The sequence below is a fragment of the Diabrotica virgifera genome, chromosome 1 (genome assembly GCF_917563875.1).
Source record: "Diabrotica virgifera virgifera chromosome 1, PGI_DIABVI_V3a".
Lineage (NCBI taxonomy): Eukaryota > Metazoa > Arthropoda > Insecta > Coleoptera > Chrysomelidae > Diabrotica > Diabrotica virgifera.
In genome coordinates this window covers 298,236,240-298,249,467 of record NC_065443.1, presented here as the reverse complement: position 1 = coordinate 298,249,467, position 13,228 = coordinate 298,236,240, and the positions used below count along the sequence as shown (strand labels likewise).

General features: G+C 32.2%; 1 protein-coding gene across 1 annotated transcript in view; it reads left to right on the top strand.

Moving 5' to 3' along the window:
• The first annotated feature begins 806 nt into the window (after positions 1-806).
• Positions 807-13,228, top strand: part of LOC126879173 (2-Hydroxyacid oxidase 1-like) — a 33,577-nt gene continuing 21,155 nt past the window's right edge. The window contains exon 1 of the mRNA XM_050642207.1: positions 807-1,177. Coding sequence (XP_050498164.1) covers positions 1,032-1,177 — 146 coding nt within the window. The 5' untranslated portion in view covers positions 807-1,031. The remainder of the gene's footprint in view (positions 1,178-13,228) is intronic.

The following is a 13,228-nucleotide window of genomic DNA, read 5'->3' as shown; positions in this document are numbered from 1 at the left end:
CGACACAAACTTTGGTATTAAACTTTTACTATTAGACTAACTATTTTTAAAATGATGATATCATGAAATTATGAATTAGGATGATATTATGAAATGTAAATAAAAAATGGTCAAAAGATGGGGCCTTAAATTACATTTTTTGGCGCATTTTTTTGCTAGTGCAAATTTGTCTAGATATTTTACAGTTAGGTATAGCCTCCCCTATTGTAAAAATCACGAGCCGCCACTGGTGCAGAGCATGTTTTGTTAAGTTGTGAGTTGTGATATTTAGACTCTGCGGTGTTGATTTTTATAATGAAATTTGAGATAAGCAGTACATTTGTTTTTAATTTATTAATTAGAAATGATTAACAATTAATTTCTGTAATTTATATTTTTGTTGGAAATATGCATTGAAGCATATAAAATGAGTTTATTTTGAAGTAAAATAAATAAAAATTTATTTATTTTAAATTTTACAGTAAAGTTGTTTTTTTTTGTAGTATTTTAGTATTTTATAACTAAAGTATTATGAAGGTTTTAAAAATATGAGATTTTGGCCGCGTCCGTAATATAAAGGTGGCCGTAGATACCAGTTCATAAATAAGGGAATCTACATATAATTGGTTTGGACAATTTTTGAACTGGCCGTTAGTGAAGGTGGCCGATACTGTATTACATGGCTTAAAAAATCTACTGATTGCTACTGATTTTTTGAAAGCGAAACTACCGAAGACACCAAAACTGACCTGACAACCCTGTTCAGTGGTGATGCCACGTGATGCGTACAAAGTACAAGTTTCTCGTACACGTACAGTACATAATTCAAAAATAAAATCTGCCTTGTCATGATTGTGATAATTTAAGTGATAAATAAATAATGAACAATCAAGATTTTTAATTTTAATGCTAATCTTAATGTTAAGGTACCGATAGTTTTTAAGTAACGTGTTCTGTGTTTTGAGATAAAGTTACAAGAGAGATAAAACCAAAAGCGAAGATTCCAAAAAATATATTTTTGAGAGAATTTAGTTTTTTGTAATAGAATAACAATGTCTAACTCTGTATCAAATCTTGTGTGTGTCAACGATTACGAAGAATATGCCAAGGAGAAATTAAAAAATGGGAGCTTTGATTTTTATAATGGTGGAGCTGGACAACAAAGAACGTTGGAATGGAATAAAACTGATTTTAGCAAGTAAGCAATTTATTATTAATATAAACACATTACGAGAATATTCCCAATAGTTAAAAAGTCATAAGAAAGAAAGTTTAAAAAATATTCAAAAGTATAGTTAATCAAAATGTTGCATATAAGTGGGCGTTCAGGATTCAAGTTACGTAACGCGATTTTTGACCCCCCCTAGTGTAATGTGTAGTGTAATACTTGAACGGCCCCTAATTTACATTTCACTTGGTCCCTTTGGATAATTTGTGCAATAGGCAATATTGTTTCATCGATTGTCATTTGTTTCGAGCTTCTGTCATATGTTGAATAATTTATAATTTGTGTATGGTATTTTGCAGTGGCGGCTCGTGATTTTTACAATAGGGGAGGCTATACCTAACTGTAAAATATCTAGACAAATTTGCACTAGCAAAAAAATGCGCCAAAAAATGTAATTTAAGGCCCCATTTTTTGACCATTTTTATTTACATTTCATAATATCATCCTAATTCATAATTTCATGATATCATATCATTTTAAAAATAGTTAGTCTAATTGTAAAAGTTTAATACCAAAGTTTGTGTCGTTTATTTGTTAACAATTCCATCTATTTGTAAATAGATACCTCGCATATCAAAATAAATACAGATTTGAAGTTTTGCAGTCCATACATAATGAAGCTTCAAATTTTTTAAGATACTCAACTGAATTTTTTTAATTCTAAACGTGGCCTACTGCGAATTCAAAAACACCATAAATTACCGATATTTTGCTTTGAGTTAGAGATATCGGAAAAAGTTATTTGAGCAAGTTGTTCCAAATATTATTATAACCCCACATACCAAATTTCATAACAAAATTCGCACTTTTAGATTTTTCATTATGTATTTTTAGTCAGGACCCTAAAATTCGTTGTCCCGAGACGCACGCAACCACGCAACGGAGCTGATAAGCTATTCTGCCTCCCTTGGTATATCTCCGGGCAGCGTGTGATGGCACCGTAGATGCCACTGTTAGGAGACCGGGTCTCCTTAAACGCCTGCTGCGCTGCACGGAGCACTAGGAACGGAGACTGTTGGGCTTCTCGGCTCCGTGCTCCGTTCATGCATCTCGGGATAACCCAGGTTCCTGCCTACAATAATATGTAATAAAACTGAGACGCGATCATGCGTTCTAATGCTAATGCTCCGTACGTATGGATAATTAGTGATAATATGGAATTTACACGTTGTATAATAGTGAGAGTTGTACTTGTTGTTTTCGCGATTCATGATAAACAAAACAGTGTAGAGTGTGTAAAAAATTTATGGGGAGGCTGAGCCTCCCTTGCCTCCTCTGACGAGCCGCCACTGGTATTTTGATTATACGAGATATGACAGAAGCTCGAAACAAATGACTGTGAATGAAAAGCCCTATTAAATAATATCAACATCAACCGTTTGGGTTTGGAGTCCACTACTCAGTGGCGTAGCTGACAGGCCCGCAAGGCGGGAGGCCCCGACGTTACGAGGGCCCCTTTAAAGCCTTCAAGCTTAATACTTACTTTCTTTAAATTGGGGACCAAAACATATTTTTCTAATAAGCATCAAAATCGGGAATTTGGAAGGGAGTAATTAAACGGGTAAATTGACGTAACGCGTAACGCTTAGATACTCTTCTCGGGTGCAATTCACCGTTTCGTGGACATGTTGCTAGTTTAGATGAAAGTGAATTCCAAAAAGGTAATGATTTGTCGCTGGTTCTTTAACTAGCTAAACATGATTTGGTTTTAGCTAATGTTGTAATGTTAAGATGACATCTGGCAACAGTGTCTATGGACGGTTGTCAGCGGTCACGGAGCATGGCATCGCCCTTGGACGGGAGGGGGATTCGATGTTCGATGTGGAACAACAACAATGTTTATAACCTTGCTTTTTCAATAAAGTTCTTTATTAACAATCTGGTAATCACTAATTACTACAGCTAAATTAACCAATAAAAACAATAACTTAAAAACAAATTACTTGAGCCCTCACATACCTAGTCAAATACAAAACGAAGTTATAAATGTGCTGTCTCAAGAAACTGAAAATAAATTGACTAATTTAATTTCAAAAATTGGTTTTTATTCAATAATTTTTGATACCGCTCAAGATATTTCAAAAGACGATCAGCTTAGTATATTTTTCGGTATGTAAAAATAATATTTTTAGGTATGTAAAATACCTTGCGATAAAAATAATTTACCTTCCAAAGCAGAAGTTGTTGAAACTTTTTTGGGATTTATTCGCATTTTAGACCAAAGTGCAGAAGGTCTTATAAATGAAATTTTAAAATTTGTACAATCAAAGCACCTTTCCGTACCCAACTTCAGAGGCAAGGGTATGACGGGGCAAGCGTTATAAGTGGTGTATGTTCAGGCGTACAAAGGCGCATAACTGACATTGAAAAAACAGCTTCCTATTATATGTTCATTGTGCATCTAGCCCAGTCGGAATAGCATTTGACCTTGCATTACGAGCTGCCCCAAATTTTATTTTTCTAATCTTTAGGGGGGTCAATAGTATTATAAATTTAAAATCTCGACTGAATTTGACCGTTGCGTTAGCCGCCATCTTGATTTTAAACGAGAACCGTTTTTGCTCAATATCTCCGCCATTTTCAACTTTTCGACAAAAAGTGTAAAAACTGAAATTATTGAAAATGCGATTTTCGATAATTTTGTTTATTATAATATTTTTCGTGCGGTCGATATTTTCCGAGTTATGGGGAAAAATAGTGATGACAGTTAGAGCATAATTATTGATTTATTGAATTATCTCGTTTATTATTAGTTTTAAAACAATTTTGAACCTATACAAAAATAAAGAGAATTAAATTTTGTACAATTTTGATCTCCTTAATTTTTTTGATAAAATCAATATTTAAGGTAGTACGTATGCGGTAAAGGTGCGAGCGTAAGACCTGATTGATTTTATATCAATTGTTTTTGTTCAATATCTCCGCCATTTTCCACTTTTCGACAGAAAGTTTAAGGACTGAAATTGTTGCAATTACGATTTACTACAATTTTTCGAGAGAACCACTGGCGTGTCTACGGGGGGATGGGAGAATTCCCCCCAACAGGGTCCAAAATTAAAAAAAAAAGTTGAAATATTAAAATCAACCAATAAAACCCGCTAGTTAATAAAATTAAGTAAACATAATGCATATAAGTTATTATTTATAGACCAGGGCGCATCTGTAAAGATATTAGTACATTTGGACGTTGAGAGGTGACTCAAATTTTTTTGCAGAAATTGCTTGAAAATAACTCAAATAATAATATTTGAGTTATCCTCCCTCTCAAAAAGGTCCGGAACATTGTTTAAATACTTAAAATGTCAAAAAATGAAGGAAAAATTCGATTTTTTTCTTCGTTTATTGATCATAACTTTAAAAGTATTTATTTCCGAGAAAAGTTGTACTGACATAAAAGTTGCGTAATTAAACTTCCTACAATATAAAATTGGTTAAAAATTTTAAAAAAATAGTCACCCTTGTTGCAAAATAGCAATAATTGCGAAAAAAACATACAAAAAAAAAAGTATTCGCATTTTACGTTTTTCAACCATTTATGCTAGACTTAGGACCTTCATATTTTACCCAGAAAAACTTTATGATACAGTAAAACAATACTGTAAATTTCATTAAGCTCGGTTTAATAGATTTTGCGAAATATATTTTCAATCCAGCTTTCGCAAAAAAAATTCATTTTTTCAAAATGTTACAGGATTGAAAATAAAGCAGATAGCAAGTTGAAATTTTTTTTCGTATAGAAGTGTACTGTAACTTTCATTTGCAATTTGCAAAATTTAAATCGATTAACTACCACGGCGTCAGGAATTTTTTTAAATAAATATTAATTATTGGTGCTACGCGCAGGACAGCGGATAGTTTGCTCTGATTGGGCATTCCAATGACCTTTGATAATTATTGATACATTTTAATTTTTATTACATTTCGATATAAATAAATAAATTTGTTTATTGCAAAATAAAAACACATACTGTATCTTTTGAAATAACACTTTTCTTTCTATGTTCATATATTTTAACTTAGAGAATAAAAGTTTATTATTTTTAAACATATGCAATTGTTTAAACAATATTTCACAAACAATAATAAAATTAGTTTGATTTTTGCGGAATTAAAATATTAAAATACAACAAAATATAGAGTAAGAAAATAATATATTAGATAAAGATTGGAAGAAATTTTGGTGGAAATCAACTTGAGTGAATCGAACACCGCTGTCCTGCGCGTAGCACCAAAAATTAATGTTTATTTAAAAAATTTCCTGACGTCGTGGTAATTAATCGATTGTAATTTTGCAAATTACAAGTGAAAGTTACAGTACACTTCTATACGAAAAAAAATTTCAACTTGCTATCTGCTTTATTTTCAATCCTGTAACATTTTGAAAAAATGATTTTTTTTGCGAAAGCTGGATTGCAAAATTTATTTTGCAAAATCTATTAAACCGATCTTAATGAAATTTACAACATTGTTTTACTGTATCATAAAGTTTTTCTGGGTAAAATATGAAGGTCCTAAGGGTAGCGTAAATGGTTGAAAAACGTAAAATGCGAATACTTGTTTTTGTATGGTTTTTTTCGCAATTATTGCTATTTTGCAACAAGGGTGACTATTTTTTAAATTTATAATCAATTCTGTATTGTAGGAGATTTAATTACGCAACTTTTATGTCAGTGCAACTTTTCTCAGAAATGAATAGTTTTAAAGTTATAATCAAAAAACCAATAAAAAATGAATTTTTCCTTCATATTTTGACATTTTGATTATTTAAACAATGTTCTGGACCATTTTGAGTGGGAGGATAACTCAAATATTATTATTTGAGTTATTTTCAAGCAATTTCTGCAAAAAAATTTGAGTCACCTCTCAACGTCCATCTCAAAACAGATGCGCCCTGGACTATTATGTCTTTTATGTACTTAGTTTGGTTGGTGTTTCATTGGAAGTTTCAAAAATTGTATAAAATATAATTCTCTTTATTGTTGTTTATGTACAATTATGTCGTAAAGTTATTAATAAATGAGACAATTCAATAATTATGCTTCCCCTCCGCTTCCACTATTTCCCCCCTTAACTCGGAGAATATTGATCGCATAAAAAAAGAATGTTTGTGTACTTTGTACGCTCGTAAGAAGTTATACTTCTATGACATATTATGTGATTTTAACGAAATTGATATAATGTACTTTAAACAGTTTATTTATATTTCATTTAAATATTAAACGAATTTTAATACTTACTACTTTCCAAAAAATTTTATTAAGACAATACCAAAAATTTTAAAAAATAAAAGAATAAAACGCACACAAACACATTGAAAAATGCTACAAAGAAAAAATGATTTATGAACAATAATAATTGTTGGCAAAAATTTTAAATACGCATTTTCTGAAAAAAATTATATAACAAATATACTTACAATCATAAAATGCCAAAAAAAAAATAAAAACTTGCATCGGGATTCGAACCCGCGAATTTGGGGACGCTTTGATTCGTAATCTAAGCCTAGACTCACTCATCCAATTACACATTATTTGTCATGTGGAAAAATAGGGCAACTGAACGTTTTACTGTTTGACAGTTGTTCTGAATTTACCTAATCAAATTATGTAGTTTGATTTTTGTGGAAGAAAATATTAAAATATGACAAAGCAGTAAGAAAACAATATATTAGATGAAGATTGGTAGAACTTTTGTTGGTAATCAAATTAAGTATGTAAATCAAAGCATTACATACCTACTAGATAAATAAATCTACGCCAAAAAATCATAATTTAAAAATAAAAATCGGATCTAATTTCGGATTTCTCTCTAAAATCCCCATTCTTGAGAAAATAAATTTATTCCAACCTAATCCAAATGTATAATTACAATATGATTATAATAAAAACTACTTACCAAATTAGAATGAGTTTTCCTTGTCCAAAAGTCCAAAAATATATATGATAACTATTTAAAAAGGCAGTATAACTATTAACTAACTTTTGTTTGTTGTTTCTTACAAATTTCAAAACGCAACAACCATAAATAATCAAACCACACATAGAGAAATAAAAACAACATTCTTTTTATTTCTCTATGAAACCACAGCTGTGCCACAGCCGCCATATTCAATAATTTTTGACATGTCATTTGAACATCCAATCAGAACAAAGTTATAATGCGCATGCGCCCGGATCGTAGGTTTTAACATATAAAAATTCACCCTCATATCGCGCGTAAAGAGGTAGGGGAATGGGGGGCATGACGGGGTCTCGAGGTAAGACGGGGTACCGCACACAAACAAGAAACTACACGTTGGTGAATAGCATGCAGTAACTCAATAGGAAGAGTCATTCGACTAACGGTCCCTGCAAGAGAAACCGTGAATGAGAGTGCACGCGTTTTTTGTTTACAAACGGAAAACTGTTTTAGCGATCCGTTAACCATCGTTATTTTAAGGTAATTATGATAACCTCATTAATGTCTTTTTTATCGTTGTTTACTAGTATTCTTATTTTGATAATGGCATATTGTTTGTGTGAATACGTTAAACATTTAATTAGTGAATTTTTTTTAGTTCAAAGTTACCTTTTGAGGCAAGATGGGGTATTGGGTGCGGGGTATGATGGGACATTGGTGGTAAGTCTGGGTTAATTTAAATTTCTTAATAAATAACATTGGATTATTATTTTAGATAATACCATGGTACGTACTTACAAGAAAAAAACAAAAAGAGGAGAGTGGTCGAGAGATGCTAAGAGAGAGGCTAACCCGGGGTAGGCTGCCAGATCTGTGGATGTTGAGCTCACAATGCTTGTGCTAGGGTGGACAATGAAGATCTGGAGCAAATACACATTTTTGTTTGGTTTGTGAGAATTAATTAGCATCACCATCATGCCAAAATTCCATTACCCCATCATACCCCATAGTATGGGGCAAGATGGTTTTTCATAATGTTCTAATTAATGGCTAATTGTTGAAAAATGTGATAGGTTGATTTTCCAAAGATTGTACCAAATCATGGTTAGATTAATGACGTAACGTGCCATCAATTAGTAATAGTAATAAACGTAGTAATTATGTTGTATTTTTGTTATTTTCCTTAGCTACCCCATTATACCCCCCTTCCCCTATAACTTCAAAAATTGTGGAAAATAAATTGTAGAAAATTACGTTTCCAACAATTTTAGTTCGTACCGTTTTTGTCGAAAAGCTGAAAATGGTGGAGATATTAAGTAACAACGGTTCTCCTTTAAAATCAATATGGCGGCTAATGCAACCGCGGAATTCAGTCGAGATTTTAAATTTGCACTACTATTAATTTCCCCTAAAGGATAGAATTATAAAATTTGGGGCAATTCGGAAACAAGATTCAATTCAGTAATTATACTCCCCCCACCGCTTTTTACTATTTTTCCATTTAACTCGGAAAATATCAACCGCATGAAAAAAATTGTTAAAACGAAATTGTAGGAAATCATATTTGAAACAATTTTAATTGAAAATGGCGTAGATATTGAACAAAAACAATTGCTACAAATTCAATCAGGGCTTACGCTCGCGCTATTACCGCATACGTACTACCTTAAAATATTAACTTTATCAAAAAAATGAAATAGATCAAAATTGTATGGAATTTAATTATCTCTATTTTTGTATATTTTTGTAGCATTTTTGTCGTAAAACTAATAATAAACGAGATAATTCAATAATTATGTTCTAACTGTTACTATTTTCCGCCATAACTCGGAAAATATCGACGGCACGAAAAAATTTTAACAATAGAAATTATATAAAATCACATTTTCAAAAATTTTGGTTGTTATACTTTTTGTCGAAAAGTTGAAAATGGCGAAGATATTGAGCAAAAACGGTTCTCGTTTAAAATCATTATGGCAGCTAACGCAACGGCGGAATTCAGTCGAGATTTTAAATTTACACTACTATTGACCCCTCCTAAAGATAAGAAGAATAAAATTTGGGTCAGCTCCTAATGAAAGGTTAGGCCTGTTATTCGTCTAAACCGACTCACAGTGGTTCCAAATGCTGAAAACGTGGTCATGAGGCGAAGAAAAAAGTCCCTATCTAGGGATTTTCATGTTTACAGTTGTTTTCTCATACTATCGTAAAGTCGTAATACGCAAGTATAAGGATCAGACTGGATGTATTGTGGTTCACAGCTCAGGAACAAGTGAGCCATGTCCGAGGTTATTTTGGCCGGCAGAGAAAGTCTAAAAGAACGCGTATATTGAAAACGCTGTAAAACGTTTTGTGCTTTATCAATTTTATAGCTATAAAGCAGATTCTTCTTTTTTAAGTATGTAGTAATGTAAGATGTAAGTTGGCTTAAGTTTTAGTAACAATAAATGCCTTAAATTTGTTACTACATAAATAGTGAAAATATACTTGAAATAATAGAAATTTTGTAAAAATACATTCAAAAAGTACAAAATTCTGCATAATTCTGCGACTAATGTTTATTAGTCTTAAAATATATTGTAAGAAGATAGAGAATCACTTTGGTTTAGCTGCCTATAACTGCCTATGCATTGCTGGCAGTTGTTTGAATACAAAAGTGGAAAATGACGCATATTACATGATTCTGGCGATTGTGGAGTATTTATGGGTGGTTGTAGTACATAAGTAATGATTCTGAATATTGTACTTTATAATCAAAATGTATTGGTGATCAGCAATTTTAAAAACCCCTTATAATATAAATTTTTAAACACATATGCATTTAAAATAAAATTTTCGAAATTCTTTCGGCTATATTGGATCCGCCATTTTGTTTTAATAAAAAGTAATATTAGATTTGTAATCAACGACCTTAAATTACCAAATTTGACAAAAAAATTTGCGTTTTGATTGATGCTTTCAATTTCTTTCCGCCATGTTGGATCAGCCATTTTGTTTTTCAGAAAAAATAATGTCAGATTCGTAATCAGCGATGCCAGAAACCCCTAAGAACGAAAGTAATTCCGAAATGTATAAACAATATACGCTTTTAAAGGTTCATGACCACGTTTTCGGCATTTGGAACCACTGTGGCGACTGGACTAATCCCATAATCTGAACCTAGTGTTTAATGATGCGGTTGTTGGTGTACAGGAGTTGGTTTTTTTTACGATATAATTAAGATATTATTTAATTTTTTTAGTGCAAGTATTAAAAGATGGGATTTACTATGTAGATATTATTACGACTTTCTATAGGGCTTTTCATTCACAGTCATTTGTTTCGAGCTTCTGTCATATGTTGTATAATCTGTGTATATTAATATTATACACGGATTATACGACATTTGACAGAAGCTCGAAACAAATGACAATCGATGAAAAGCCCTATTCATCGCGTTTGCCAACACTTAAAAGGTTATGTGAAACCCGGTGGTCATCCAGACATTATGCTGTTATGGCTTTGCGTCGAGCTTTCCGACAAATAATGAAATCTTTACATAATGGTCTAATAATATTACATTATTAGAGCATATGAATAATTTTGAATTTGCCGTTAACATTACTATTCAATCTAAAATACTTAACTTTATTAATCTAACATCAGAATTTTTGCAATCTGAAACGGCAGAATTAACGGTACCCCTCAAAACTTTTTGAAAAAACTAGTGATAATCTTAGAGAAATGAGAAATTCGTTTTTCGAAACTTTAGCAGAAGCAGCAGCAATAGCAAAATAGTGTGGTATTATACCAGAATTTAAAAATAAGCGGATAAAACGTATAAAAAATTTTACGATGAGCTCAGCTGCGACGAAAAAATAACTTACAGAAAAAACAGTTTTGAAGTTATCTAATGTTTTCAATGAAAATTTAGGTATATTATAATATTGCAACAATTTTCTAATAGGTTTGTCGGATTAAATTTCGGAGACATGTACAATTTGTACAACAGGTTTTCATGTCAATTCCCAAAAAATCTATTAACACTAACTGATAAAAACTTATTAAAGAATTGAAAAATTGTCATTTACACATATTTTATTATACTGTTATTAATAATTGTCGTTATGTTTAAAATAAGGGGGCCCACAAAAATTGTCGCGGGAGGGCCCCTCAATCTTCAGCTACGCCTACTGAACATAGGCCTTCCGTAACTAAGTCCATTGCAACCGATATCTCGACCACTCTGAATCAAGTTATGCTACATAGATGCGCTTGATGTCGGCTAACCATCATGCTTGAGGACGTTATAATCCGTATATACTATATTATTTATCTATGGTTTTCCATTACGAAAAGCGTCGCGCGTCCTTATCTTCCTTATCTAACTCGGACAATATGGCCTGTCCAGTTACATTTCAGCGTTTTAATTATTTTAATTGCATGCCTAACATCAGTTTTTCTCCTAACTAGTTGATTTGAAATTCTGTCAAAGGCCGATGGCGCACTGCAGGAAGTTTGGTAGGATGGTGGATGGTAGATGCCTGCCTAGCGACCATCTAGCTACTTTTACCACGAATAACAAATCGACGGTAGCCGCAGTGGCTTCCCACTACCATCTAACCATCCGGTGGATCACCAGGCGTCTATCCACCCATATCACTCATGTTTGATATTCCATCCGGGTAGCCTGGCTGCGAATTTACAAAACCTATACCATTTCAGTCATAGCAGCGACTGAATTCGAATAGGGTTTGCATGCAGAATATTAGTTACATATCCTATACTGTTTCAGTCATGCAAGTAAAACTAATCAAATATTTACTTAGTGCATTTATTGTTATATCATAAAATTTAGATATGTTTTGAAAATTAAAATTAATAATATATATTTCGATAATATTAAAAATTAAAAACAAATGAGTAATTACTAATGTACGAATATATGTATACAGTATGTCCCTGTAAGTTGGAACCATATGGAAAACAGGTCGATTTTTATTTTTAAATTATAATTTTTTTGGCATATATTTCATAGGTACTAGTGACGTCGTCCATCTGAGCGTGATAACGTAATCGATGATTTTTTTTTAATAGGAATATGGGTCGTGTGGCACCTCATTTGAAAGGGTGTTTAATTCTCTATTCAGTAATATAAACACAAATATCATTATTTATACAGGGTGGCCCAAAAAATCAATTTTTGAATTATATTGATTGACGAAAAAAGAAGAATGTATGCAATTTACTTCAATCAAAATACTTTCTATCGCTGTCAGAAAATAGAAAAAACTGTTTATTTGGCAAATAAACATTGGTTTTTTGCTTAAATTAAATGTTCAAACTGCCAAGAGTTACGTGGGAGGCTGTTTGTGATTTAATTTAAGCAAGGCGGAATGTTTATTTGTGAAATAAACATTTTTTTCTCTATTTATTGATAGCAGTAAAATGTATTTTGAGTTAAATAAATTACATACATTCTTCTTTTTTGCGTCAATTAATTTAATTAAAAAATATTTTTTTTGGCACCTTATATTGGTATTGTTACAACTTTTTCAAAGTAACTTTATTCAAACTTAAATACAATATAAACTTTAACAAACTGACAACTGTCGACTACTAAATCTGAATTACAACTGAACTATAGAATGTCAAACACATAATGTTTATATAGTTTTCTGACGTTCTAGATGTCACCAGACATTTCTGGGTTATTACATGACATTCAGAATATTCTCGTACGTGACTACTTCTTCTTTCACGTCGAGGGACTCTTTCTATGTAGGAACAATCTACGGAACTGTCATAACACTGCTCCCTCCTTTATAGTTATTCGCCTCGAATAACTGGTCTATCAGGGTCTGGTTGAAGCCAACAGGGTGGATCAGTTCCATGATATGGGGCTAATCTCTCAATGTGAACTACCTTGGGTTTACTTCTCGCTGAAAACTGGATGCGGTAGACCAGATCATTTATTTTCTTTAAGACGGTGTACGGGCCTTCCCAGTTTCGTTGAAGTTTCGGACAAAGTCCTTTCTTGCGTGTGGGATTGTATAGCCATACTGGATCACCTCTTTCGAAAGTTGTCCCTGTAGCTTGCACATCGAACCTGGACTTGGCTTTATCACTTTGAAGCTTCAAACT